The sequence below is a fragment of the Ornithorhynchus anatinus genome, chromosome 2, assembly GCF_004115215.2.
Source record: "Ornithorhynchus anatinus isolate Pmale09 chromosome 2, mOrnAna1.pri.v4, whole genome shotgun sequence".
Classification (NCBI taxonomy): domain Eukaryota; kingdom Metazoa; phylum Chordata; class Mammalia; order Monotremata; family Ornithorhynchidae; genus Ornithorhynchus; species Ornithorhynchus anatinus.
Genome location: NC_041729.1, coordinates 26,485,875 through 26,512,702, shown reverse-complemented (window position 1 = coordinate 26,512,702; position 26,828 = coordinate 26,485,875). Strand labels below are relative to the sequence as shown.

At 53.1% G+C, this 26,828-nt stretch overlaps 2 protein-coding genes across 2 annotated transcripts in view; one reads left to right on the top strand and one right to left on the bottom strand.

Annotated features, from left to right (window-relative positions):
* The window catches only part of LOC100093571 (zinc finger protein 48-like), a 31,017-nt gene extending 26,579 nt beyond the window's left edge, over nt 1-4,438 (top strand). The window contains exon 6 of the mRNA XM_029058111.2: nt 3,176-4,438. Coding sequence (XP_028913944.1) covers nt 3,176-3,997 — 822 coding nt within the window. The 3' untranslated portion in view covers nt 3,998-4,438. The remainder of the gene's footprint in view (nt 1-3,175) is intronic.
* Nucleotides 4,439-6,282: 1,844 nt separating this feature from the next.
* DCTPP1 (dCTP pyrophosphatase 1) lies at nt 6,283-10,037 on the bottom strand. The gene is made up of 4 exons (XM_029048533.2): nt 9,966-10,037; nt 9,564-9,649; nt 7,254-7,364; nt 6,283-6,906 (listed from the first exon to the last, which is right to left on the bottom strand). The coding sequence occupies exons 1-4, from the start codon at nt 9,966-9,968 to the stop codon at nt 6,585-6,587; spliced, it is 522 nt and encodes a 173-aa protein (XP_028904366.1). The 5' UTR covers nt 9,969-10,037; the 3' UTR covers nt 6,283-6,584.
* Nucleotides 10,038-26,828: the final 16,791 nt, after the last annotated feature.

Sequence of the window (26,828 nt, the reverse complement as noted above, 5' to 3'; positions counted from 1 at the left end):
GGGGTGACGTCGCTAGGCTTCCCGGCCTCCGCTTCAGCCTCGCTCCTCTCTGCTCTTTTGCATCTTTCCAAGCGGGGGATTGGGTCCGATCCGATTAGCGTCTGCCTACCCCGGTGCCTGGCCCGTAGTAAGCACTTAGAGAAGCAGCACGGAATAGTGGATGGAGCCGGGAGGTGGTGGATGCTAAGGCCGGCCCCGCTTCTGGTCTGCTGGGTGACCTTGGCCAAATCACCTCACTTCTCTGGGCCTCAGTTACCTCATCTGTAAAGTGGGGATTAAGGTTGGGAGCCCCACTTGGGGGGACAGGGACTGTGTCCCACCTGATTTGCCCGTATCCATCCCAGTGCCTGGCTAAGTGCTTAACAAATAACATTATTATTATCAATAATAATAACAGGTACTATTTTATAAAAAGGGGTGTTTTTAAGAATCGTCCTCTTAGGGGTGGGCATGACAGAGGAATTAGAAGCCAAATATCAGTCAAGGTTGGGTCTTTGAACCATCTACCTGCCAACCCGGAGATTTCCCATAGAATCACTACTCCTAAGCAGTTTTCTCATGGCACGAGGTTCTTCAAGACTACCACCCGCCCCCACCACCACATTCTTAAGAGAACTGAGGCTATTCTCAATTTTTCTTCATTTTTCTTTTCCTTCTCTGTTTTCTTTGTCACCCTTTTCACCCTGTTCTTGCAATCTAGAGGTCCAGCTTCATTTTATTCCCATCTGTCAGAGGAGGGCACAGTGCTTTGGTCTAAACGACAGGTTTTAAATCCTTTACTGACTTTGGTAATAAACTCTGTGGGTGTGATAGGGCACACCAGCAGGCCGGAGGGGCAGCCCTCACTCATTTAACGATTTTGCTAAACATCCGATTAGCATCCCCTCCAACCGGCAAATACCGAATGGATCGGACGAGAGTTGACCAAGCCAATTATTGAATCCTGGCCTAGCCCTAACCTCAATCCCAGCCCTTGGTCTGGTGTGTGAGTGGGTGCGTGTGTGTGTATCTATGTCTCTCTCTATATAAACACACGATTTTTTAGGATTTTGAATATCAGATTTTTGACAGTGTTAATGATACAGTTGGCCATGATTGTTCATTATTCACCCAAACGTGATTTTTGACCATCTGTAGCCAGGCAGTGCTGAAAGAGGGATGTTCATCATTTGTATGTTCATCATTTGTATGTTCATCATCCCTTTTTGGCCCACAACCTTTTTTAGGCCCAGAACTTAGAAGGATCTGACTAGTACTCTGCCTTGTAGAACTTCTTTATATATAATACTGTCCTCTTTCCTCATTCCTCCCTGTATCTTAATAGCCTTTTAAAATAGCATCGTATTCCTAAAAGTGGCTGTTAGTTTGGGTTTCACTTTGATCCCCAGGTATTTTTTCCTGTGGAATTGGCCCCTCGCGTCTCATTCTCCATCTTGTTCTGATGTTTTCCTTCTTGAGTTAATTTCTCCATATATTCCTATTTCATTTTGTGATCGTTTTCCCTTTAAATTCTGCCCTAAATGCCTTCGGTTCTTTCATAGTCGGTGCTTCGCCTTCGTGATCTGGTTAGATCGCTGTTAGGGAACGTTCTTCTGACGGTACTCGTCCGTCTGGATTCTGTCGTGTCGCGCTCTCCCAAGCGCTCAGTACAGTGCCCTGCCCATAGTAAGTGCTCAGTAAATACCGTCGGTCGGATAGAAAGGGATGCGACGGAGGAAACGGATGGCAGGCGTGTGGTGTCGGTCAGGGTTACAGTGGGCCGAAGGTTAACTCACTGGTAAGGCATTTTCTTCCGTCGTCCTTTCTCTTCCTATCCGGAAAAAAAAATTGCATTCTGTCTTTGCCCTTTTGAAGGATGGAGGCACGTCACCCGTCTTCAGCCGATTCTCAGAAACGGCTCCTCTCTTCGGCAATTCCAGTGCCGCCTCAGGTTGCCCGAGTTGAAATCAACAGAGCCGGCGTTATAAAGTCACTGTTAATCGATCAGCCCTTCCCCTACCAGAGCTTGCGTTTGTACTCTTTTCCCAGAAGAAGTTACCTGCTCTGGTGGTTTGTACCTGGTTACTACCTTGAGTCGGGGAAGGGAGGGGAGGCGACGTGTCCCTCATTCTCTGTCGGCCACTTAAGATGCATCTCGTTCATGGCTTTGGCTTAGGCGCTTACTGTGTGCCAGGCGCTGTACCGAGCGGCACCGGGGTAGATGCAAGATGATAGGGTTGGACACAGTCCGTGTCCCACATGGGGCTCACGGTCTTCACCCCCGTTTTACAGATGGGGGACCCGAGACCCAGTGAAGTGACTTGCCCGAGGTCGCACGGCAGACACGTGGTGGAGCTGGAATTAGAACCCAGGTCCTTCGGACTTCCAGGCCTCCGCCGTGTCCGCCGGGCCACGCCGTTTTCTGATCGATCGTTACTCTCTGTGCCGTTGGTTTACTGGCATCCTTAGGAAACTGGCCCGGTCTCCGGTTCACGTGACGGCGGGTCTTTGCACGGCTCTTGGGGAGTCACCGGAATTCTCTGTTCTCTTTCCCGTCTTCGTCATCCGGGGCGAAAATCATCATTTCTCTCGTGTGACTGCTGGTTTCCCAGATGAGCATCTAATTGCTGTAGATGCCTTCCCCTTCTCTCTGTCTCTCTCTCCTCTAAGAATGCTGGACTCTGACCTTTTTGGGGAATTTTCCTCATCTCGGCCATTTCCCCGTCCCTCCATTCCGAATATTTGAGTACGCCTTTGCTCCGGACCCCGACTGAGGGTTTCTGCGTTTCGTTTAGCATTAACGGTGGAGTGGGTGAAGCGCTCACCGGGAGCCAGACACCCTTCTGAGCACCGGAGTACGTACCGGATGACGAGTTGGGACACGGTCCCTATCCCACCTGGGGCTCGCGGTCTCGATCCCCATCTTGCCAGATGAGGGAACCGAGGCCCAGAGAGGCGGCCTCGCCCGAGGCCACCCGGCAGAAAGAGCGGGGATTAGAACCCAGGTCCTTCCGACTCCCGGGCTCCCGCTCCGACCCCTACGCTGAGCGGCGCTGGTTCGGAGAGCTCTCCCCCTCCTCCGCGGTTGCTGAGAGAGATGCTCACGTCGTTCCCCCTCCCCCGCCCTCTCCTCCCCCCTCCGTCCCGCGGCCCCGGCCGGCCGCCCCCTCCTCCCTCCCCGTGCTGTGCCCCGCAGGTCCCGAGCGCGGCCCCCGAGGCCCCAGCCGACCCGGCCCGGCCCCACGCCTGCCCCGAGTGCGGCCGCGCCTTCGCCCGCCGCTCCACGCTGGCCAAGCACGCCCGGACCCACACCGGCGAGCGGCCCTTCTCCTGCCCCGAGTGCGGGCGCCGCTTCTCCCAGAAGTCGGCCCTGACCAAGCACGGCCGCACCCACACCGGGGAGCGGCCCTACGCCTGCCCCGAGTGCGAGAAGCGCTTCTCGGCGGCCTCGAACCTGCGGCAGCACCGCCGGCGCCACACGGGGGAGAAGCCGTACGCCTGCCCCGAGTGCGGGAGGCGCTTCGCCCAGAGCTCCAACTACGCCCAGCACCTGCGGGTCCACACCGGCGAGAAGCCGTACACCTGCCCGGACTGCGGGCGCGGCTTCGGCGGCAGCTCCTGCCTGGCCCGGCACCGGCGCACGCACACCGGCGAGCGGCCCTACGTCTGCCCCGACTGCGGGACGCGCTTCGCCCAGAGCTCGGCCCTGTCCAAGCACCGGCGGGTGCACACGGGCGAGAAGCCCCACCGCTGCCACGTCTGCGGGCGCGGCTTCGGGCACCGCTCCAACCTGGCCGAGCACGTGCGCACCCACACCGGGGAGCGGCCCTACCCCTGCCCCGAGTGCGGCCGCCGCTTCCGCCTCAGCTCCCACTTCATCCGCCACCGCCGGGCCCACCTCCGCCGCCGCCTCTACATCTGCGAGGGCTGCGGCCGGGGCTTCAAGCTCACCCCCGGCCTGGCCGCCGCCGGGGCCCCCGAGAGGACCGACCGCTGTCCGGAGTGTGAGGAGAGCTGAGGGCGGAGGGGCGGGGCCCGCCGCCGAGGCGGGACCCCGGAGTCCCCGGGCCCTCCTCCGCCGACCCGCCTCGGACGCGGGGACTCCGCCCCGGAAGCGGGCGGGCGACCGAGGGCGGGCGGAGAGCGGCGGGGCCCCCGGGCCAACGGGCCGGGGGAGTCGGGCGGGTTGCCCGTCCCCCGAGTCGACACCCTCCCCTTTCCCCGTCGCTATTTCAGTTCTCTTCCCTAGGTAAGTTTCCCTCGCGCTTCCCCCTCTCGGGACCCACCCACCCACCGCCCCGGCTAGCCGCGGGGGCGGGGAGAAGAAATAGCCCGAGGTTGCCCCCCTCAGCGAGGGCATCAGCTCCGCCCTCGGAGTAGAGAGAGGCCCGTGGTCCGCGTCCCCCACGGCAGAGAACGCCCCCTCTCCTCTGCTGTTAAATAAACGAGTCTCACCGTCCTCCTCTGCCTCGCCTCGTGTGATGTGTCTCTGAGGAAAGGAGGGAGCAAGGCCCGAAAGGAGAAGCCCCCCTGCTGAACCTCGCGACACCCTCCCCCCCCCTTACCCGGACATCAGAACCTCCCTCTCCCAGTGTGCGTGGATGAAGCGTGGCCCCGGAAAATCCGCACGCGGTGCTAGTACAGGAAGGAGGGAGGGGTTAATAATTACAATGGTATTTGTTAAGCGCCTACTCCGGCCCAGGCGCCGTACTAAGCGCTGGGGTTGATCCAAAATAACTGGCTTAGACACGGGGCGTCTCACGTGAGCGGGGAGCGTCACCGTTTATCGTTGTGCCGTACTCTCCCGGGGTTTCGTCCAGCGCTCTGCGCGCAGCGGCGCTCGATAAATACGACCGAGTGAAAGAATCCCCGTTTTACGGATGAGGCTGGAGGGAAGTGACTTGCTCAAGGTCACGCTGCGGAGAAGCTGGGATCAGAACCCAGGTCCTCTGCCGGGCCCGTTCTTCCCGCCAGGCCACACTGCTCCTCAGATGGAGCCAGAAGGGAGGGAGTGAGTCCCACCCCCAAGTCCAGATGTCCCGCTCCTCCAACCCCAGGCTAGGCGCTCTATTCAGCTCATCATCTTCAAGAGAAGGTTTTGAACGCTTACTACATGCAGAGCGCCTTCTCAGCGCTCTGAGGAGAGTCCAATCCAACTGGAAGCTGGCACCTCTACCCACCTCAAGACCACCCGCCACCTCTACTGTGAAGGAAGTCCGCATGGCCAAGCTCCAGCTCCTGGGCCGGATCAGGTGAGCGGCGGGCCTCTGGGTGAGGCAGTCGCCGGCTCGGTACGACCCGGCTTTTCTCGTGAAACACGGACCGCCCTTCTTCCAGCCCTATTTCTCCCACCCCCACGCCCCCGACACAGTCTCTAGTCCGGAGGGCCTGGTGGGGCAGATGCGGGGAGGCGGGAGGGGAAAGTGGGTGGGCCACGGTACGGTAGTGGGTGGCCACGGCTGCTCGTTCGTGCCCAGGGATTAATTCTCCAGCAGCACTCAACCCGGACCCGCATCCTAACGCTCTAGTTAACGGACCTCTGCTGCGGTCCCCGCGAGTTGGCTAAGCGATAAGGTGTGCCGCTCTTCCCCCGGGCCCCTTCTTGCCTCCGCGTTGCAGCGATCAAGGAAATCGGGTTACGGAGGGGAAGACGAAAGACGACTCGTTTGTCGTCCCCGTGGTACTCACCATCAGCCAGCCATTGTTTTAAGTGTTGGGGCAGAGAGAAGATAATCAGGTTGGACACGGTCCACGTCCAACATGAGCTCCTGGTCTTAGTCCCCATTCTGCAGATGAGGTTAACTCAGGCCCAGAGGAGTTAAGGGACTCACCCAAGGTCACACAGCAGAGACTGGATTTGAGCCCAGGCTTGCTGTAAACAGAAGGTTGGAAGGGTAGAAAGAGCGTCTTCCACATCTCCCCGTTCGCCCGGCTTGGCAGGTTTTTCACCAGATACGCCAGCCTGGTAGTCGGGGAGCAGAGACCGCCTCCCCCAAACACCAGCAAAGTCATTCCTCCGTCCCTGCCCCGGTCGTCCCCCCGTCACCCAGGAACTGGCCTAGTTGAACCAGCAGGTGTGAGGGTAGGATACGTGCAAAATACCCTTTCCACGTAACGAAGGACGTTTGGCTCCCAAAGCTCATGGCAGCGACAGAGCCGACAGAACCGAAGATTTCAGCTCCCCTCACACCCTCCCTCTGGTCCTCGGCACTTTCCTTCTCGGATTGCTGAGCTGCAGGGAGAGCTGTTTTCCCCTCCCTCTCTTCCCTCCCTGCTCGGGGAGGATGACAGCACGGAGGCCAGTCTCCAAAAACATTTTTATTCAGAGCAGCTTGCAAGTTGCAGCAAGAGAGTAAAAAAAAAAAAAGGACTCTGGGCTGTTTTCCCACCACAGGGAGAACGGGGGCTCCTGGTTCTTGCCCTAAACACACGGGCACCCGGTAGGAAGCTCTCGCCCTCCGACCTTCTCCCGCAAGCCCAGCCCAGGCACCGAGGATGGCCCCGTGGTCCCTCGCGGTCCCCACCCACTCTCCAGACTTAGTTCCGCATCCCCTGGGTGTCCCGGTGCCGTCCTCTCGACGGTGGATCTGGTTCCGGTCCGGGTCTTATCCTGCCTTCTCCCCGGTAGATCCGGCCCTCTCTCCCTCCGGCCCTTGGGGGGATCCGGGCCCCGAGGCCGGGTCCTCCGGGAGGAGCGTCCCGCGGGGCAGCTCCGTGTACTTGCGGGCCGACCCCCGGGCCAGGCCCACGGGGTAGCGCTGCCGGTTGATCTCCATCTTGGCCAACACTGCCTGGGGCAAGTCCACCTGACACCGGGCTGCCAGAGCCACCAAGTAGATGAGGACATCGCTCAGCTCCTCCCCCAACGCCTTTCGTTCCGCCGCCGACCACGCCAGCGGTCCGGAGCCACAGTCCGACTTCCACTGGCTGAGAGAGGCACAGAAACACAACGCCGTTTGTCCTGGCCGAACGCCCATCTACGGATCTCGAAATAATCTCCGACGGACGACCCCTTGGGCGGCATCACCGATGGCAATCATTGAGCGCTTACGGTGTGCAGAGCGCTGTTCCAGGCGCTTGGGCGAGTACATCACCACAGAGACGTTCCCTGCCCGCAAGGAGTTTATAATCTAGAGGTGTGTCTGAGTAACTCCACCCCCGCCCAGAATGCGCAGTGCAGATGCTGACCGGAGGAGGCAAAAAGGAAAATCTGCCCTCGAGATCCCTCCTTTTTTCGACTCGTCTTCCCCTCCCTCCCGCCCCTCATCACTTACAAGAGTTCCGCCACCTCTCCCACCTCTCCGACCATGGCCAGCAGCAGATTCCGAGGTTGGTGGAACTGGTCCCAATCTCGTTCCGAGGTGAACTCGGCATGGAGGCGACGGCTACGGCGGGAGGAAGGCAAAAAAAGACTTGGTGACGGTTGGCGAGGGTGGGGAAAAGAAGACTTGGCGACGGGAGCGGGGGTCGGGGGAAAAAAGATAAGCAGGGTGGCCTGGTGGAGAGGAGTCACGAGTCTGGGAGTCAGAAGGACTTGGGTTCGAATTCCGGTTTCACCACTCGTCCGCTGCGTGACCTTGGGCAAGTCATTTCACGGCTCTGTGCCTTACAATGGGGATTAAGACCGAGCCCCATGTGGGACGGGGATTGTGTCCAACCTAAATACGCTGCCTGTAACACATGGTAAGCGCTTCACAAACACCACAGTTATTCTTATTGTTATTATTCACTTCTCTGTGCCTCTGTTACTGCATCTGCAAAATTGGGATTAAGACTGTGAGCTCCCATGCGGGACACATGCTGATCAGCTGATATGTATCCCAGCGCTTAGACCAGTGCCTGGCGCATAGTAAGCACTGAATAAATACCATTAAAGAAAAAAAAGACTCGGCGATGGTTGAGGTTGGGGAAAAAAGACGATGATGGGGATGAAGGTGGGAAAAAAGGACTTGGCGACGCGGGCGAGGGTGGGGGATAATAAGATTTGGGGATGGGGGTGAGGGTGGGGGATAAGATTTGGTGTCGGGGGGGGGGGGGGGGGAGACTTGGTAGTGAGGGTAGGGAATAATAAGATTTGGTGAAGGGGGAGAGAGGGGAAAAAATCCTTGGTGATGGGAGCAAGGGGAGGGGAAACGATTTAGCAGTGGGGGTGAGGGCTGGAATGGTGAGGGGTCTCTGGGGTTCAGCAAGGGGTGGGGACGTCTTCGGGGCGCAGAGGGCGGCTGAATCTGGGGGCGGGCGTCACGGCCGACCGGGACAGGAGTCGTCGTCGTCAGAAGGGCCGACTGACATCACGAGAAGCAGCGTGGCCCGGCGGCAAGAGCACGGGCCTGGCAGTCGGAAACCGGGGGCTCTCATCCTGGCCCTGCCACATGTCTGCTGGGTGACCTTGGGCATGTCACTTCACTTTTCTGTGGCTCCTTTACCTCATCTGTAAAATGGGGATCGAGACTGTGAGCCCCACATGGGACGGGGACCGACCCGATTACCTCGTATCTACTCCAGTGCTTAGAACAATACTGGGCGCATAGTAAGAGAAGCAGCATGGCCCAGTGGCAAGAGCCCGGGCTTGGGAGTCACGGGTCGTGGGTTCTAATCCTGCCTCTGCCACTTGACAGCTCTGTGACTTTGGGCAAGTCACTTCACTTCTCTGGGCCTCAGTTACCTCCTCTGTAAAATGGGGACGACTGTGAGCCCCATGTGGGACCACCTGATTATCTTGTATCCCCCCCAGCACTTAGAACAGTGCTTCGTACATAATCAGCCCAGCGTGGCTCAGTGGAAAGAGCACGGGCTTTGGAGTCAGGGCTCATGAGTTCGAATCCCAGCTCTGCCACTTGGCTGTGTGACTGTGGGCAAGTCACTTAACTTCTCTGTGCCTCAGTTCCCTCATCTGTAAAATGGGGATTAAGACTGTGAGCCCCACGTGGGACAACCTGATTCCCCTGTGTCTACCCCAGCGCTTAGAACAGTGCTCGGCACATAGTAAGCGCTTAACAAATACCAAAAATAAATAAATAAATAAATAGGGGTCGTGGGTTCTAATCCTGCCTCTGCCACTTGTCAGCTCTGTGACTTTGGGCAAGTCACTTCACTTCTCTGGGCCTCAGTTCCCTCGTCTGTAAAACAGGGATGAAGACTGGGTTAACAGAGACCATCAGCTAGAGAAGCAGCGTGGCTCAGTGGCAAGAGCCCGGGCTTGGGAGTCAGAGGTCACGGGTTCGAATCCCCACCCCGCCGCTTGTCAGCTGGGTGACTTTGGGCAAGTCACTTCCCTGGGCCTCAGTTCCCTCCTCTGTCAAATGGGGATGAAGCCTGTGAGCCCCACGTGGGGCCACCTGATGACCTTGTCCCCCAGCGCTTAGAACAGTGCTTGGCACATAGTAAGCGCTTAACAGATCCCATGACCCTGTATCTCCCCCAGCGCTTAGAACAGTGCTCTGCACCTAGTAAGCGCTTAACAAATACCAACATTATCAACATTATTATCATTCATTAATGACGAGCGCTTTAGCACAGGGCTGCGGAGATGCGTGGGCGGGCAAGGGCGAGGCGTCGCCGTGCTGGGGCCGTCGGGTCCTCACATGTCCTCCAGCGTGGGTTCCGGGCTGAACCGGAAGGGGGCGCCACGGGCACCCCGGCCCTCGCCGGCCTCGCTGTGCGCCTGCTCCTGCGGGGAGGGAAGGGGCGGCGGTGAGGACGAGGGTCCCGTCGTGGGGGCGGGGCCGCTCCCTCTCTGCCCCAATCGTCCATTCCGAGCGCTCAGTCCAGTGCTGTGCACGTAGTGGGCGCTCCGGAAATACGACCGAATGAATGAACGCACCCCAGGCGGGCGGAGAGGGCCTCGTCCGCCCGCGCGCCAACGCCACGTGCTCAGCGCGCGCCCCCCCCTCCCCCCTCGCGGCCTCGCGGGGCGCGTTTCCCGCCAACCCGGCGGCCTCGCGCGCGCGCCCCCCTCCCCACCCCTCGGCTCGGCTCGCGCTCACCATCCTGCCACGCCGAGGGGCCCGCGATAGTGGGAGGGAGGGGGAGAGCGAGAGAGAGAGGAAGAGCCGGGACCGCCCCCGACCAATCAGAGAGCTTTGCCGCCGGTGCCCGGGCCAATGAGGAGGGGAGGAAGGCGAAGCGGACTTCTTAAAGGGCCAGCCGCCCCATTTCCTCGGGGGGAGAGTTTGGGCCTTCGCTCTCTCCTTGAGCCATTTTCAGGAGACTGACGGCTTCGCGGGAAATCAAATTCACTCACTCACTCACTCACTCACTCACTCACTCACTCACTCACTCACTCACTCACTCACTCGTTCATTCAGTAGTATTTATTGAGCGCTTACTATGTGCAGAGCACTACACTGAGCGCTTGGAATTAACAATTCGGCAACAGAGACACTGCACATCATCATAATAATAATAATAATAATGTTAATATTTGTTAAGCGCTTACTATGTGCCGAGCACTGTTCTAAGCGCTGGGGTAGACACAGGGGAATCAGGTTGTCCCACGTGGGGCTCACAGTCTTCATCCCCATTTTATAGATGAGGGAACTGAGGCACAGAGAAGTGAAGTGACTTGCCCAAGGTTACACAGCTGACAAGTGGCAGAGCCCGTGGCTCACTGGAAAGAGCATGGGCTTTGGAGTCAGAGATCATGGGTTCGAATCCCGGCTCTGCCACTTGTCAGCTGTGTGACTTTGGGCAAGTCACTTAACTTCTCTGTGCCTCAGTTACCTCATCTGTAAAATGGGGATTAAGACTGCGAGCCCCACGTGGGACAACCTGATTCCCTTGTGTCTACCCCAGCGCTTAGAACAGTGCTCTGCACATAGTAAGCACTTAACAAATACCAACATTATTATTAGAGCCGGGATTAGAACCCATGACATCTGACTCCCAAGCCCAGGGTCTTTCCATTGAGCCACACTGGGAGAGTACAATAAAACAGAATTAGCAGACACATTCCCTGCCCCATAATGAGTGTACAAATGATCCAAATTCCAATAACTCTGGCGCATAAAATTCATTTTCCAGTTTTTTTATTATTCCTGTTGCTGCTCTCCCTTTGACTTTTTTTTTTTACAAGTTCTTCACATCCTTTTTAGTTCTATCCCAAACTAGAACAATAGAACAAACAAAATAAGAAGTATTTACTTCCGTGCCAAAGGAGGTGGGGAGAAGCAGGGGATGAATTCTTCTCTTCTCCCTTCAGAATAAGGCCATCTTTGCATGAAGTACTTTCCGTGAACTGTTTTCTTACTTTCATTAATAGGACTTGATGGAGAGAATAGAAAAAAATATAACGAGGTTCACTTTCAGAGAAGAACAAGGTTCAGTACATTTGAATGGGGAAACTTGCAAGTGAAATCATTTATGTGTGAAAAAAACGGTTAAGAGAACATTAGGAGCAGAGCAACCCATCAATCGATGGTATTTATTGAGCGCTTATTCTGTGCAGAGCACTGTACTAAGATATAAATGATATTTGGTAAGCACTTACTATGTTCTAGGCACTATACTAAGAGCTGGGGTAGATATAAATTAGGTGGGACACAGTCCCTGTCCCGCATGGGCCTCACAGTCTTCATCCCCATTTTACAGATAAGGTAATTGAGGCACAGAGAGGCTAAATTACTTGCCCAAGATCATGCAGCAGGCAAGTGGCGGAGCCAGGGTTAGAACCCAGGTCCTTTTGACTCCCAGGCCCGGGGTCTGTCCACGAGGCGGCGAAGAGCTTGGAAGAGTACAGCTCAACGGAGTTAGCAGACACAATTCCTGCCCACAACGAGCTTACGATCTAGAGGGAGTTTACAATCTAAAGGGGCAAAGGGATCAAATGAAAATTACATCCTAAAAAATAAATCGAAGGAAAAAAACTATCTGCATGCCAGCACACTCCAAGGGCAGAGGGGAATTAGGCTACTCACTGCCTTGGGAAGTCGGGGATAGGAGGAGAGTTGAGGAAATAGGAGGGAGGAAAGTGAACAGTGAAGTGATCCGCCCCAGAGATGGAACTGGCTGCCCATGTCCACATCCCATAATAATAATAATAATTGTGGTATTTATTAAGCATTTATTATGTGCCAGTCACTCTACTAAGCGCTGGTGTAGATTCAAGTTAATCTGGGTCGGACTCGGTCCCTGTCCCACATAGGACTCATACTCTTCATCCCCATTTTGCCGATGAGGGAACTGAGGCCCAGAGAAGTCAAGTGACTTCAACGAGGTCACAGAGCAGACAAGTGGCGGAGCCGGGATTAGAACCCAAGTCCATCTGACTCCCAGACCCGGGCTCTAGCCATATGGCTACGCATCCGATCTCCTGGCCTGGTGGTTGCAAGGAGAAGAGGCAGGGCAGATGGGATCCATAAAGGGTGAGGGGAAGAAGGGAGGTCAGACTTTTAGGGGCCCGGATCAGCCGCAAGGGCCTTCTCAGATCTCACTGCCTGGAGAAACAGGCTGCTTCCGTCCCTTGACTTTGAAGTGGGAGCGCTCTAGGAAAGGGAGAAGCAACCAGGTGCCTCTGGATGTCCTCGCTTGAGAACCCGGGCTACCCCTGTAGACTCCGTCGGCGTCTAGGAGCGGAGCTAGTCACCAGCCAGCGGCCTGTCCACTGGGAGTCAGAGGACGTGGGTTCTAATCCCAGCTCCGCCACTTGTCTGCTCTGTGACCTTAGGTAAGACGCTTCACTTCTCTGGGCCTCAGGTCCCTCATCTGTAAAAAACCGTGAGCGCCATGTCGGACGTGGACCGTGCCCAATCTGATTAGCTTGTATCTACCCCAGCGCCTTTTCTCCAATGAATCAAGGCCTTATCGTGGCCCGAGAGTTTGCGTTCTCTGATGAAGTTTACAGCTAAGCCACCGAGAGATACTCTCTCGTCAGGGTTACCCAGAATGGAAAGGTCTAGGCCGAAGCATCAGAGTCGATTCGCCTGTGCTGGGCCGCAACGGTGTGGGAAAGAGTCAAAGGCGGATGATCAAACGATCAAAATATTGAGCAAAGGCAGCGTCACAGATGTAAATTTTTACTGTGCCGAAGAAGACTAGTGGTAAACCACTTCCATATTTTTCACCGAGAAAACTCTAAAGAAAAAGTCCATAAAGTCACTATGGAGTGGAAACGGCTGGTGGGCATTTGATGATGACCCCAGAGCTTAGTACAGCTCCTGGCTCAGAGTAAGCGCTTATCAAATACCGTTTTGTTTTGTTTTGTTTTTTAAAAAAGGATATGCTGGGATGTAGAAAGAAGGGCTGTCAAATTTTCTTTGTCCACAAGATGGCACCGAGAGAGAAAAAAAGAGTAGTGAGAAGAGGTGCAACATCCCCGTTTGATCTCCAATTTCGTAGTAAAGTTGGGGCAAAAGGTGCCTTAATAATAATAATAATAATAATAATAATGTTGGTATTTGTTAAGCGCTTACCATGTGCCGAGCGCTGTTCTAAGTGCTGGGGTAGGTACAGGGTCATCAGGTTGTCCCACGTGAGGCTCACAGTCTTCATCCCCATTTGACAGATGAGGGAACTGAGGCACCGAGAAATGAAGTCACTTGCCGAAAGTCACACAGCTGACAGGTGGAGGAGCCGGGATTAGAACTCTACTCTCTCCTCAGCCCGCCAAATTGTTTTCTCCACCCTTATTGACACCCGTGCCCATCGCTCTTGTGAGTTGTTCCAGACATTTAAACCCTCCTCAAACCTCCGCCCCCCGCCTCCCTCATCCTATGCCCTCAATGACTGGGCCATCTACTTACTAAGAAAATTTGGCGCTATCAGGTGTGATCTCCCCAAAATCTCCCCTGCCCTTCCCCAGTCCCTCCCCAGTCCTGCCCCTTCCTTCAACTCTCCCTTCTTTTCCAAAAGAGGAGATCTCCTGCCTTCTCTCAAACTCCACCCCCTCCACCTGCGCATCTGACCCCATTCCTTTGCACCTTATCAAGACACTTGCCCCCTCCTTTCTTCCCTCCTTAACAACCATCTTCAACTGTTTGCTCTCCAATGGCTTCTTCCCCACTGCTTTCAAATCCTAGCCAAAAAAAATCCTCCCTAGTCGCCACAGCTCCCTTCAGTTATCACCCCATCTCCCTCCTACCATTCCATTCCTCTCCAAACTCCTTGAGCAAATTGTCTACACCCCCCCCCCCCCATCTCAAATTCCTCTCCTCCAGTTCTCTTCTTGACCCTCTCCCATCTGGCTTCCGACCCCTTCAATCCAGATAAACCCCCTCTCAAAGATCACCAATGATCTGCTTCTTGCCAAATCCAACGACTCTACTTTGCCTGGCAACTTTATCCAACCTCTGCTTCACTGAAAATGTCCTCTCCTGGTTCTCCTCTTACCTCTCTGGCCGCTCATCCTCAGTCTCTTCCTCCTCTGCCTCCTACCCCCTAAATGAGGGGGTCCCTCGAGGTTCAGTTCTGGGTCCTCTTCTGTTCTCCATCAAGACCCACTCCCTTGGAGATCTCATTTGCTCACATCTACATCTCCAGCCCTAATCTCTCTTTCTGCAATCTCACATTTCCTCCTGTCTTCAGAACATCTCTACTTGGATGTCCTTCCCTCACATCAAGCTTAACATATCTAAAACAGAACTCCTTATCTTCCCGCCCAAACTATGTCTTCCGTATCACTGTAGACAGCACCACCATCCTTCCCGTCTGACAAGCTCGTAATCTTGTCGTTATCCTTGACTCCTCTCTCTTATTCAACCCACATAGTCAATCCGTCACTAAATCCCGTCAGTCCCACCTTCACAACAGTGCTAAAATCTGCCCTTTCCTCTCCATCCAAACTACTACTATGTTAATACAGTCACCTATTTTATTACTACAACAGCTTCCTTGCTGACCTCCCAGCCTCCTGTCTCTCCCCACTCCAGTCCATACTTCATTTTGCTGCCCGTTTCATTTTTCTACAGAAACGTTCAGCACATGTTTCCTCACTCCTCCAGAAACTCCGGTGGTTGCCCATCCACCTCCTCAAACAAAAACTCCTCACCACTGACTTTAAAGCAGTCCATCACATGGCCACCTCCTACCTCACCTCGCTACTCTCCTACTATAACCCAGCCCGCACACTTCTCTCCTCTAATGCTAACCCTCTCACCGTGCCTCCATCTCGACTACCTCTCCACTGACCTCTAGCCCACGTCCTGCCTCTGGCCAGGAATGCCCTCCCTCCTCAAATCCGACAAATACACTCCCCCTTCTCAAAGGCTTATTGAAAGTACATCTCCTCCACGAGGATTTTCCCGACCAAGCCCTTTTTTCCTCTTCTCCCACTCCCTTCTGCGTCGCCCTGACTTGCTCCCTTTATTCATCCCCCCTCCCAGCCCCGCAGCACTCGTGTCCGTAGCTGTAATTTATTTATTTCTATTAATATCTGTTTCCCCCTCAAGACTGTAAGCCCTTTTGTGGTCAGGGACTGTGTCCGTTTCTAACTATACTGTACTCTCCCAAGTGCTTAATAGAGTGCTTTGCACACAGTAAGCGCTCCACAAATATGCCCGAATGAATGAATGAAAGGGTGGGTGACCACAAAACCAGAAAGGGCATCAAAATTTCCTGAGGGGCGCCACCCACATGGGTGGTTTTGGGAGGCGTCTGCTTGCTCTTGGGCCTGAGGAAGTGAGAAACTGCTCAAAGCAGAATAGCTTCTGTGGCCAGTTAGGAATGAGGTCGACTCAATGGCTGACCTCCTCCCCTGGCCCACCCCCTTAGTCTCGGCTACGAAGAGCTTGCCACGGGGCACGCCTGCTCTCTGTGGCATTAGCAGGAGTCCAGTGAGAAACCGAATGCACCGAAAGGGCCTGGAGGAACACACCCGTTGGCCCTTTTTTGGTTCAGGATGCCAGGATAATCAGTCATTTAGGAGCTGGGTTCTAATCCCAGCCCCGCCACTTGTCTGCTGTGTGTCCCTGAGCAAATCGCTTCACTTTTCTGGGCCTCATTTCCCTTGTCTGTAAAACGGAGCTAAGACTTGGGAATCTCATGTAGGACATAGTCTGTGTCCAACCTGGTTAGGTTCTATCTACCCCAGCGCTTAGTAGAACAGTGCTTGGCACATAGGATGCCCTTAACAAATACCAATGTTATTATTATTATTATTATTACAGTGCCTGGCACGTACTGTAACAAAAAAAAAATCAATCGTATTTATTGAGTGCTTACTGTGCGCAGAGCACTCAACTGAGCACTTGGGAGAGTACGATATAACAGAGCTGGAAGTCACCTTCCCCGCCCACAGCAAGCTTGCAGTCTAGAAGGGGAGACAGACGCGAATATAAATAAATAAGTTATAGATATGGTCGCGATTGCTGTGGGGCCGAGGGAGAGGAGAACAAAGGGGACAAAACTAAGTGCGAGAGCGACGCAGAAGGAAGTGGGAGAAGGGGAAATGAGGGCTTAGTCAGGGAAGGCCTCTTGGAAGAGTTGTGCTTTGAAACTGCCCTTCCCATTCAACCCACATGATCTGAACCCCAGCTTAACCCCAGATTGACCAAACACCTCCCAAGCCTCTCAGACCCTCCTGTCCTGGTAGTCAGTCTGGCCTAAACCGGCCCGACATCTCCTCTAAAATTGGGGAGGGGAGTCATGAGAGAGGGGGAGGCAAAGTGAAGAAGGTGGGGAACCAGAAGGAGTTCAGGGATGTGTCCTTTATTTCATTTATTTATTTGTATCGACGTCTGTTTATTTGTACTGATGTCTGTCGACCCCCCTCTAGACTGTGAGCTCGTTGTGGGCAGGGATTTTCACCCTTTAATGTTGTATCGCACTTTCCCAAAGGCTTAGTACAGTGCTCTGCACATTGTAGGCGCTTAATAAATACAATTGAATGGATGACTATCCAATGCCAAGAAGATGTATGGACTAGTGGATCGAGCACGGGCCTGGGAGTTGGAAGGATCCGGGTTCTAATGCCGACTCTGCCACTTGTCTGCCGTGTAAGTTTGGGGAAGTCACTTCACTTCTCTGAGCCTCGGTTCCCTCATCTGTAAAATGGAAATTAAAACTGTGAGCCCTCTGTGGGACACTGACTGTGTCCACCCTTGTAGCTAACGCAACACTTAGTACGATGCCTGGCACAGAGTAAGCATTTAACAAATACCATGAAAAAAAAAGAAGGCAGCCTTCCTCTCTTGCCTCAGCGGCTGGTTTGAGCCCGGAAGTCTTGAAGAAACAGAAGGTCTGGTGGGTACTCAAAGAGGAAGATCTCTCTACCTCTTGGGTTTTTTAATCTGTTTGTTTGTTTGGATTTTTTTTAATGGTGCTCGTTCAGGGCTTACTATGTGCCAGTCACTATACTAAGCTCTGGGGGCAGAGACAAGTTGATCAGGTTGGAATCAGTCCCTGTCCCACATAGGGCTCAAAGTTCTAATCCTCATTTTACAGATGAAGTAACTGAGGCCCAGAGAAGTGAAGTGACTGGCCCAAGGTTACACAGCAGGCAAGTGGCTGTTTTGCAATGATTAAATTACCTGGTCTCTCCCCTAGTTTTCCTCTAATCTGCCTATCTTTTAATATTTTTTTCTTGGTCTCTGCGTAAGGGGATCAGATGTCCTCGGGGTTTTATTTTGAGGGTGCTTGTTAAATGCTTACTATGTGCAAGCACTGTGTAAATGCTGGGCTGGATACAAGATCATCGGGTTGGGCACAGTCCTCATCCCACACAGGGCTCAGGGTCTTCACCCCCATTTTACAGCTGAGGTAATTGAGGCCCAGCGAATCAATCAATCAACTGTTTTTATTGGGCACTTACTGGGTGCTTTGCATTAAATGCTTGGGGGAGTCCAGTATAACAGAGCTGATAGACATGTTCCCTGCTCACAAGGACCTTTCAGTCCAGAGGGGGGAGAAGTGAAGTGACTTGCCCAAGGTCACACAGCAGACAAATGGCTAGAACCCAGGTCCTCAGACTCGCAGGTCTGGGCTCTTTCCACTAGGACACATTCTTCCTGCTTTGCTTAGTAATGGAATAGTACAGAGTCTGAGAACTACTGGGGACCATGGCTTTTTGAGGCCCTGCCCCCGACTAAGTTCCCTACAGTTTCAACAAATATGACAAATCATTCGTGACCTTAAGACCAGAACGCCTCTTGGGTGTGGGGTGAGACAGGCAGTTATTTTTATTCTAATGGCCTTTGTTAAGCACTTACTATATATGTGTCCAGCACTGTTCTAAGGGCTGGGGTAGATTCGAGTAATCAGGTTGGACACAGACCATGTCCCACGTGGGGCTCACTTTCTAATTCTTCTTATCAATCAATCAATAGTATTTAGCGCTTTCTGTGTGCAGAGCACAGTTCTAAGCACTTGGGAGAGTTCGCTATAACAGTAAACGGACACGTTCCCTGCCCACAGTGAGCTTACAGTCTAGAGAGGGAGAGGGACGTTCATATGAATAAATACTTTCAGATTTGGACGTAAGCGCCGTGGGGCTGGGAGGGATGATGAATAAAGAGGGCAAGTCAGGGCGATGCAGAAGGGAGTTGAAGAAAAGGAAGAGAGGGCTTAGTCAGGGAAGGCCTCTTGGAGGAGACGGGCCCTCGTTAAGGCTTTGAAGTGGCGGGCGAGAGAAATCGTCTGTCGGATTTGAGGAGGAAGGGCGTTCCAGGCCAGAGGCAGGACGTGAGCGAGAGGTTGGCGGCGAGACAGGCGAGATCGAGGTTCAGCGAGCAGGTTAGCGTCAGAGGAGCGAAGTGTGTGGGCCGGGTTGTGTAGCAGAGTAGAACACTACGCTACACTTCACTGCCCTATGCAGTAGAACACTGTACTAAGCGCCTGGGAGAGTATGATACAGCAGAGATGGTAGACACGTTCCCTGCCCATAAAGAGCTTATAGTGTGAAGCTGTTTCTCTTCCCTCTGGAGGTATTTCACTCCCTCTGGAAACAAGGAGATGGGCAAACCCAGAGTAGGCTCTGCCTCTTCACAGAAGGAGAAATAACCTTCTTATTAGGCAGGGCTGCTTGGCACCGAGCAAAACAGTGTGGGACGGGGGAAGAAAAATCAGGCCAAAAGTCACCTCCCCTACGTCTCCAGACTTTCTGCAGGGTGGCAGGGCCCAGAGAGCAGCTGCTAAACCATCTGAGGCTCGGGGGGGGGGAGTTGGAAGGGAGGAGGGGTAGCCAGAGGTCAGGGGTCAGGGGTCAGGGGTCGGGCAGGGAGCCTAAACCTCGGGGGCCCAGCACGCGCCGGTCGGTCACGGCGTTTGAATTGGTGGGGGAGAGAGAAGACCCCATTTCCTCTAAGGGGTCCCAGACCCTTCCCTCGTGTTATCTCCTCCACACTCCTTCCTGCTTCCCGTCTGGCCCGTGAGCTTGGCGGAAGGCAGACGGTGCAGCCCCAGAGGAGCGGAGGGGCCCCGTGAGGGTCCCATAGCAAGCCAGTGACGGAGCCGGGATGAAAATCTGGAGCTCGGGGTCGGGGGTGGCGGGGAGGAGGTGCAACCCGAACTCGGGGGGTGGGGAGTGGATGGTGTAGGCTGAGCTCGGGGTGGGGGTGGGGGGTCTTGGGGTCAAGGTGCAGCCTGAGCTCGGGGATCGGGCAGGGAGGAGGTGTGACCATCGAGGCAGATGTTCGCGGGGCCGGAGTGCCTATTTTAGACATGTCTGTTATCTCGGTTACCTCATCTGTAAAATGGGGGTGAAGACCGTGAGTCCCATGTGGGACAGGGACCGTGTCCAACCTGATTAGCTTGGATCCACCCCGGTGCTGAGAAGAGTGCCTGGCACATAGTAAGAGCTTGACAAATACCGTAATAATAATAATAATCACACACCGTGCCCCCCAGAAGTAAATCCTGTCGCCTAGGCCGCCTCAGCAGACGACTCGGCCTGAGTTTCCCCACCCCCACTATTCGGTCCTTACTTCCTCCGTCACCTCCTCGCCCCATCTTCTCACCCACTGCCATGCAATGAGGCCTCATTTTCCACAGCAGGGGGGCGGGGTGTGGGTGAGGGCCTCCGGTCTCGCTCGGAGAGGGTTTCTACTGAACCATCATTAAACCTCGGGGAGCAGGAGAGAATCGTGTGCATGGGGGCGCCCAGAATAAGGCCCTGCAGGGTAGTTCCATATTTGGGTATCATTTTCTTCTTGCAAAACTTCTGAGTGGATTGTTTCCCCTTCGCCTTGAGTTTCTGTCTTGCACCTTGGTAGTTAAAGGTTCCCCTGTGTTCTTCAGGCAGCGGGCGAATGCGATTGCATAATGAAAGCTCACAGCTGCTCTTGCCCTTCCTGCTCTCTTCCCCTTTTCAGATAGTGGTATTCGACCGAGCGCTGATTGGGGGTTGAACGCTGTACTAAGCGCTGCAGTAGAGTCTACCGAGTCTGATGTACTGGACTCTGCCGAGTGCTCAGTACCGTGCCCGGCACCCCGTAGTCTTCAAAACATAGCACCGATTACGAGCGAGACGATGGAGCCGTCACACTCCCCGACCCACGCGGCTTTCACTGTCTAAGGGCAGAGAACAGAGAAGCAGTGTGGTCCCATGGTTAGAGCCCGGGCCTGGAAGTCAGAAGGACCTGGGCCCTAATCCTGGCTCCACCACTCGTCTGCTCTGTGACCTCGGGCGAGTCACCTCACTTCTCTGGGCCTCAGTTTGCTCGTCCGCAAAATGGGGATTAAAACGGTGAGCCCCATGTGGAATGGGTACTCTGTCCAACCTGATTATCTTGTATCTTCCCCAGAACTTAGGTATTGAATCCCCATTTTACAGATGAGGAAACTGAGGCCAAGAGAGGGTAAATGACTTAACCGAGGTCACGCAGCGGGCAAGTGGCAGGATCAGGATTAGATCCCTTTCTACTAGGCCATGCTGCTATTCTTCCCTCCTCACGTAGAGGCCCGGTACTGGATTAGACTGACCTGAGGTACCTGTACACCTCCCAATGTACCTCGGTCTCGTCCATCCGGCCGCCGACCTCTTGCCCATGTCCTACCTCTGGCCTGTCATGCCCTCCCTCCTCATATCAGTCCGATAATTGCTCTCCCACTTTTCAAAACCTTAAAGGAGGCCCATCTCCTCCAAGAGGCCTTCCCTGACTAAGCCCTCCTCCCCTCTTCTCCCCCTCCCTTCTGCGCCGCTCTTATTTGCTCCTTCATTCATCCTCCCTCCCATCCCCACAGCCCATCTGTATATATCTATGTTATTTATTTATTTATCCATTTATTTATTTACATTAATGCCTGTCTCCTCCTCCAGACTGTGAACTCACTGTGGGCAGGAACGTATCTCATTCATTCATTCATTCAATAGTATTTATCAAGCGCTTACTATGTGCAGAGCACTGTACTAAGCGCTTGGAACGAACAATTCGGCACCAGATAGAGACAACCCCTGCCCAGTGACGAGCTCGCAGTCTAAACGGGGAAGACGGACAGCAAAGCAAAACAGAACAGAACAAGACAACGTCATCGAGATAAATAGGATCGAGGAGATATACACCTCATTCACAAAATAAATAAGGTAATAAATAATATATATAAATGAGCACAGTGCTGAGGGGAGGGGAAGGGGGAAGGGCAAAGGGTGGAGGGAAGCAGAGGGAAAGGGGGGCTCAGTCTGGGAAGGCCTCCTGGAGGAGGTGAGCTCTGTTGGTTGTTATGTTGTACTCTCCCAAATGTTTGATCTAGTGCTTTGCACACAGTAAGCGCTCAATAAGTTGAATGAATGAATGAGGGAGAATTGAGATCGGGGCGGACATCTCCACGGGTTGGCCCTGTCGGGGCAAAGACAGTTAGCTTTATGAAAAGGCAGGCCGACATAGTCAACCACCTGGCCCCACGAGTGCTAGTAGAGGAACCAAGACATCGGTTCCATTTATTTTTCTTTTTGTCCCTGACTAGCGGGCTGAGTTTCCCAGTACAGACTGGTGACCCAGTGTGGCCGAGTGGCTCGAGTCCAGGCCCGGGAGTCACAAGGTCATGGGTTCTAATCCCAGGTCCCCTTCTTTCTGCTGTGTGACCTTGTGTGAGTCACTTCGCTTCTCTGTGCCTCAGTTCCCTCATCTGTAAAAGGGAGATAAAGACTGTGAGCCCCTTGTGGGGCAGGGACTTGGGATTTGTTAAGCACTTACTATGTGCCGGGCACTGGTCTAAGTGCCGGAGTGGATATAAAGTAATTGAGTTGGACACAGTCCCTGTCCCACATGGGGCTCACTGTCTTAATTCATTCATTAATTATTCCTTTATTAATTCATTCAGCAGTATTTCTTGAGGCGAGCACTGTCCTAAGCACTTGGGAGAGTAAAGTACAACAAGCAGACACATTCCCTGCCCACAGCAAGCTTTCATCACCATTTTACAGTTGAGGGAACTGAGGCGCAGATTAGCTCGCACCTACTCCGGCACTTAGGTGGCTGGCATTTAGTAAGTGCTTAACAAAGACCATAAAACAATAATAATAATCACTGTTGTATTTGTTGAGCGCTTACTGTGAGCCAGGCTCTGCACTAAGCACCGGGGTGGATACGAGCAAATTGGGTTGGACACAGTCCCTGTTCCCACGTGGGGCTCGCAGACTCAATCCCCGTTCTTTAGATGTGGTAACTGAGGCCCAGAGAAGTGAAGTGACTTGCCCACACAGCAGACAAGTGGCAGAGCCGGGATTAGAACCCATGACCTCCTGACTCCCAGGCCCATGGTCTAGCCACTACAGCCGTGTTGCTTCTCAAACAGATTGGCCCGATTCCAAAGACAAGGTAGATGGGGTCCTGCCTGGCCCAAGATCCTCAACGGTATTTCTTGAGCGCTTACTCTGTGCACAGCACTGTACTAAGCGGTTGATTCTCCAGACAGTAGAAAATCAAATGGGGAAGACCGGCACTTCTTTTGGGGGTCTGGCTTAGTTTGGAGGCAGCCTGGTGTTGGGCTACAGACCGAACTACGGTCTTCGTAGCTGATAATATTATTAATAGTGATAATAATAATAATGGTTTCTGTTAGGTTCTTACTCTATGCCAAGCACAGTACTAAGGATAGATTAAAAGCAATCAGGTCTCACTCGGGGCTCACGGTCTAAGGAGGAGGAAGAATGCGTATCGACTCCCCATTTTGCAGACGAGGGAAGCGAGGCCCGGAGAAGTTAAGTGACTTGCTCAAAATCACACAGCAGATAAGTGCCAGATTAGAACCCGGGTCTTCTGCCTCACAGGTCTGTGCACCTTCCACTAGACCATGCTGCTTTCTTTTCTTTTTTTCTTAAATGGCATTTGTTAAGTGCTTTCTACATGCCAGGCACTGTACTAGATGCTGGGATAGAAACAAGCTGATGAGGTTGGACACTGTCCATGTCCCACGTGCGGCTCACAGTATTTATCCTCATTTTACAGATGAGGTAACTGAGGCACAGAAAATTTCCCAAGGTCACACAGCAGACAAGAGAAGGCACACTGAAGGCACATCTCCTCCAGATATTTCACCTGAAATACAAAATAGAGAAGCAGCGTGGTTTAGTGGAAAGAACCCAGCCTTGGACTCAGAGGAAGTGGGTTCTAATCCTGGCTCCGCCACTTGTCTGCTGTGTGAATTTAGGCAAGTCACTTCACTTCTCAGTGCCCCAGTTACCTCGTGTGTAAAATGGGGATTAAAAGGGAGAGTCCCATGTGGGACAACCTGATAACCTTGTATCTACCCCAGGGCTTAGAACGGTGCTTGGCACATAGTAAGCACTTCATAGAATATTGTGATTATTATTAGTAGTATTATTAAACCGGGAGTCAGTTGTCAATCAATCAGTCAATCACGGAGCATTTACCGTGTGCAGAGAATCGTACTTAGCACTTGGGAGAGTACAATGTGACGATACCTAGAGTTGGTAGGCGGCCCCTGCCCACGATGAGCTTTAAGTCTGGAGGGGGAGAGAGAGAGGTCAGTAGAGAGTACAGACACGGGACGCACACAGAGATAAACCAGCAAGGTGAACTGCAATCAGGGAAGAGCGCTTCTTTTTGAGCGGGACTTCCAACGGAGATCGGGAGACAAGCGGGCAAAATTGCAATTCCTGCCCACCCTTGTAGACAGCGAATGTGCTTGGGCCCAGAGTGAGCAGCATTGGACGGGACTGCGGGAGCCATATTAGCCTTTTTAGTCACCCACTTAAATACCACTCAGTGCTTCTGGGTGCAGAGCATTGAACTGAGCACTCAGCACCATACTAATATCAGCTTTCCCTCCCTGTTAGACTGTAAGCACCATGTGGAAAGGGATCAGGTTCACCCTTGTTAATTTGCGCCTACCCCAGTATTTAGTACAGTGCTTGGAGCGAAATGAACGCTCAACAAATGCCATAATTATCATTATTATTGTTTGCGCGCATACACGCACAGACGGGCACGTTAATTGCTCTATCAGTGACATCTTGGGGCAAGAAGGATGGATGTATATGTATCTGTATATACTTACAGAGAAGCAGCGTGGCTCAGTGAAAAGAGCCCGGGCTTGGGAGTCAGAGCTCATGGGTTCGAATCCCGGCTCTGCCACTTGTCAGCTGTGTGACTGTGGGCAAGTCACTTAACTTCTCTGTGCCTCAGTTCCCTAATCTGTAAAAGGGGGATGAAGACTGTGAGCCTCACGTGGGACAACCTGATTACCCTGTATCCCCCCCACTACTTAGAACAGTACTCTGCACATAGTAAGCGCTTAACAAATACCAACATTATTATTATATAAGTACTTTGAACTTGAAAAGATGCAACACGCTGCCAGTTGAAAGTTCGTTCGATTCAATTTATTTTAGTGCCTTTCTCCCCCCGTTACACTGTAAGCTCCCTGAAGGTGGGGGTCGAGGCTACTAACAGTATTGTACTTTCCCAAATGGTCTGTACAGTGTAGTGCACGCAGTAGAAACTAATGGTTGATTCAATTGTTACTCATGATTTTACTTAAAGAGGGAAAGCCCGTGTGTCTTACTTTCTGGGCCCTGGTGTTCATATAGGGACCACACTCCCGAGAGAGAAGGGTTAGGTTTGAGAAAAACGTCATGTGAAGTAAGGGAAAGAGTCCAGGCCTGGGAGTCAGAAGACCTGAGTTCTAATCCCCGCTCCTCCTCTTGCCTGCTGTGTGACCTTGGGCAAGTCACTCAACTTCTACCTGCCTCATTTTCCTCAATTGTAAAATGAGGATCTATTATTCATTCAGTTGTATTTACTGACCCCTTACTGTGTGCAGAGCACTGTCCTAAGTGCTTGGAAATAGAATAATAGTAATAATAATTATGGTGTTAAGCACTTACTATGTGCTAGGCACTGTACTAAGAGCTGGGGTGGATACAGGCAAATCAGGCTGGACACAATCCCTGTCCCTCATGGGGCTCACAGTCTCGATCCTCATTTTACAGATTAGGTAACTGAGGCACAGAGAAGTTCAGTGATTTGCCCGAGGTCACACAGCAGAGAAGTGGCGGAGCTGGGATTAGAACCCTTGACCTTCTGAATCCCGGGCCCATCCTCTAGCCACTACGCCATGCTGTACTACCCCCGCTTAGCGGGAACATGACTGTTATATTATTCTATCGTACTCCCCCAATCGCTTAGTACAGTGCCCTGCCCACAGTAAGTGCTCAATAAATATGAGCAACTGACTGCCCGACTGATTGAGACTGCGAGCCCCGTATGGGACAGAGATTGTGTCCTCCCTGACTACCTTGCCTGTATCCTGGCACTTTACATGCCGCTTGACACTAGGAAGTGCTTAACAAATACGCTATTATCGTTAGGGAACCCTTCCGAATTGAGTTCTTGGCCTCCTAGTCGAGTTGAGGGGGATCCTGCAGGTCGGAGAAAGGGGGGTGGGGGGTTGATGGCAATTTCTCTGTTCCCACCATCTGGAACTTGGAGTTTGGCAGATTCTTGCCCCATCCTTGGACCCCGCAGCACTTTTGTACAAATCTATATGTGATATATTACATTTTTTTAATTTTAATGACAATCTCCCCCTCTAGACTGCAGTTCTCACTCTCCATCCGATGGGCTGGTCCCGCCCCCAGGTCCCCCGCCCCCCCTTCTGCTCTCACACCCCCCTAACCTAGATTCTCCTCTCCAGGTCCGTTTAGCCATCATTCATTTTGAGGGAAGCCAATTGCTCCGACTCGGGGGAAGAAAAAACAAAAATGTGTGGGTTAAATCAGGTTGGTAAGAAGTATCGAGCAGATAATGAGGGCGGAGGGAACTTGAGCTGGAGGATGTGGTTTAGCTGTGGCTGGCTCTGGGCTGAGAAAACAGGTTGACTTTTACCAAGGCATTTTAACCTCATCAATCCTCCTCTCCCATAAACCTTGAGGAGTGGCCTATTCTTCTCTCTTCTTTCCCGGTGAAGTGGACGGCAGGGAGGTGGATGGGTTAGCGAGGGGGACGAGGAAGACTTCCAGGGGGTGGGGATGCTTGCTCGGTATTGGCAAAGTGTAGCACATTTTCGTGATCCTACCCTCACCGTACCTCAATCTTCTCTATCTGGCCGCGGATGCCCGGCCTATGTCCTGCCTCTGGCCTGGAACGCCCTTCCTCCTCAAATCGGACGGTCACTCCCCCCGGTTCCCTTCAGAGCCTTATTGAAGGCCCATCTCCTCCAAGAGGCCTTCCCTGAACTAAGCCCTCCTTTCCTCTTCTCCTACTTCCTTCTGCGTCACCCTGACTCGCTCCCGTTATTCATTCCCCCTCCCTGCCCTGCAGCACTAAAGTACGTATCTGTAATTCATTTATTTCTATTAGTGTCTGTTTCCCCCTCTAGACCGTAAACTCTCTGTGGGCAGGGAATGTGTCGGTTTATTTTGTTATACTGTACTCTCCCAAGTGCTTAGTACAGTGCTCTGCACATAGTAAGCGCTCAATAAATATGATTGAATGAATGATCCCGAGCTAGGCGCTTGA

What these genes read in the sequence shown, in the direction of transcription:
- DCTPP1 (XM_029048533.2), bottom strand. An exon ending in GAACCCACGCTGGAGGACAT is followed by an intron (nt 7,365 to 9,563) that starts GTGAGGACCCGA and finishes CTCCCGCCGTAG; the next exon opens with CCGTCGCCTCCATGCCGAGT. An exon ending in GGAGAGGTGGCGGAACTCTT is followed by an intron (nt 6,907 to 7,253) that starts GTAAGTGATGAG and finishes TGCCTCTCTCAG; the next exon opens with CCAGTGGAAGTCGGACTGTG.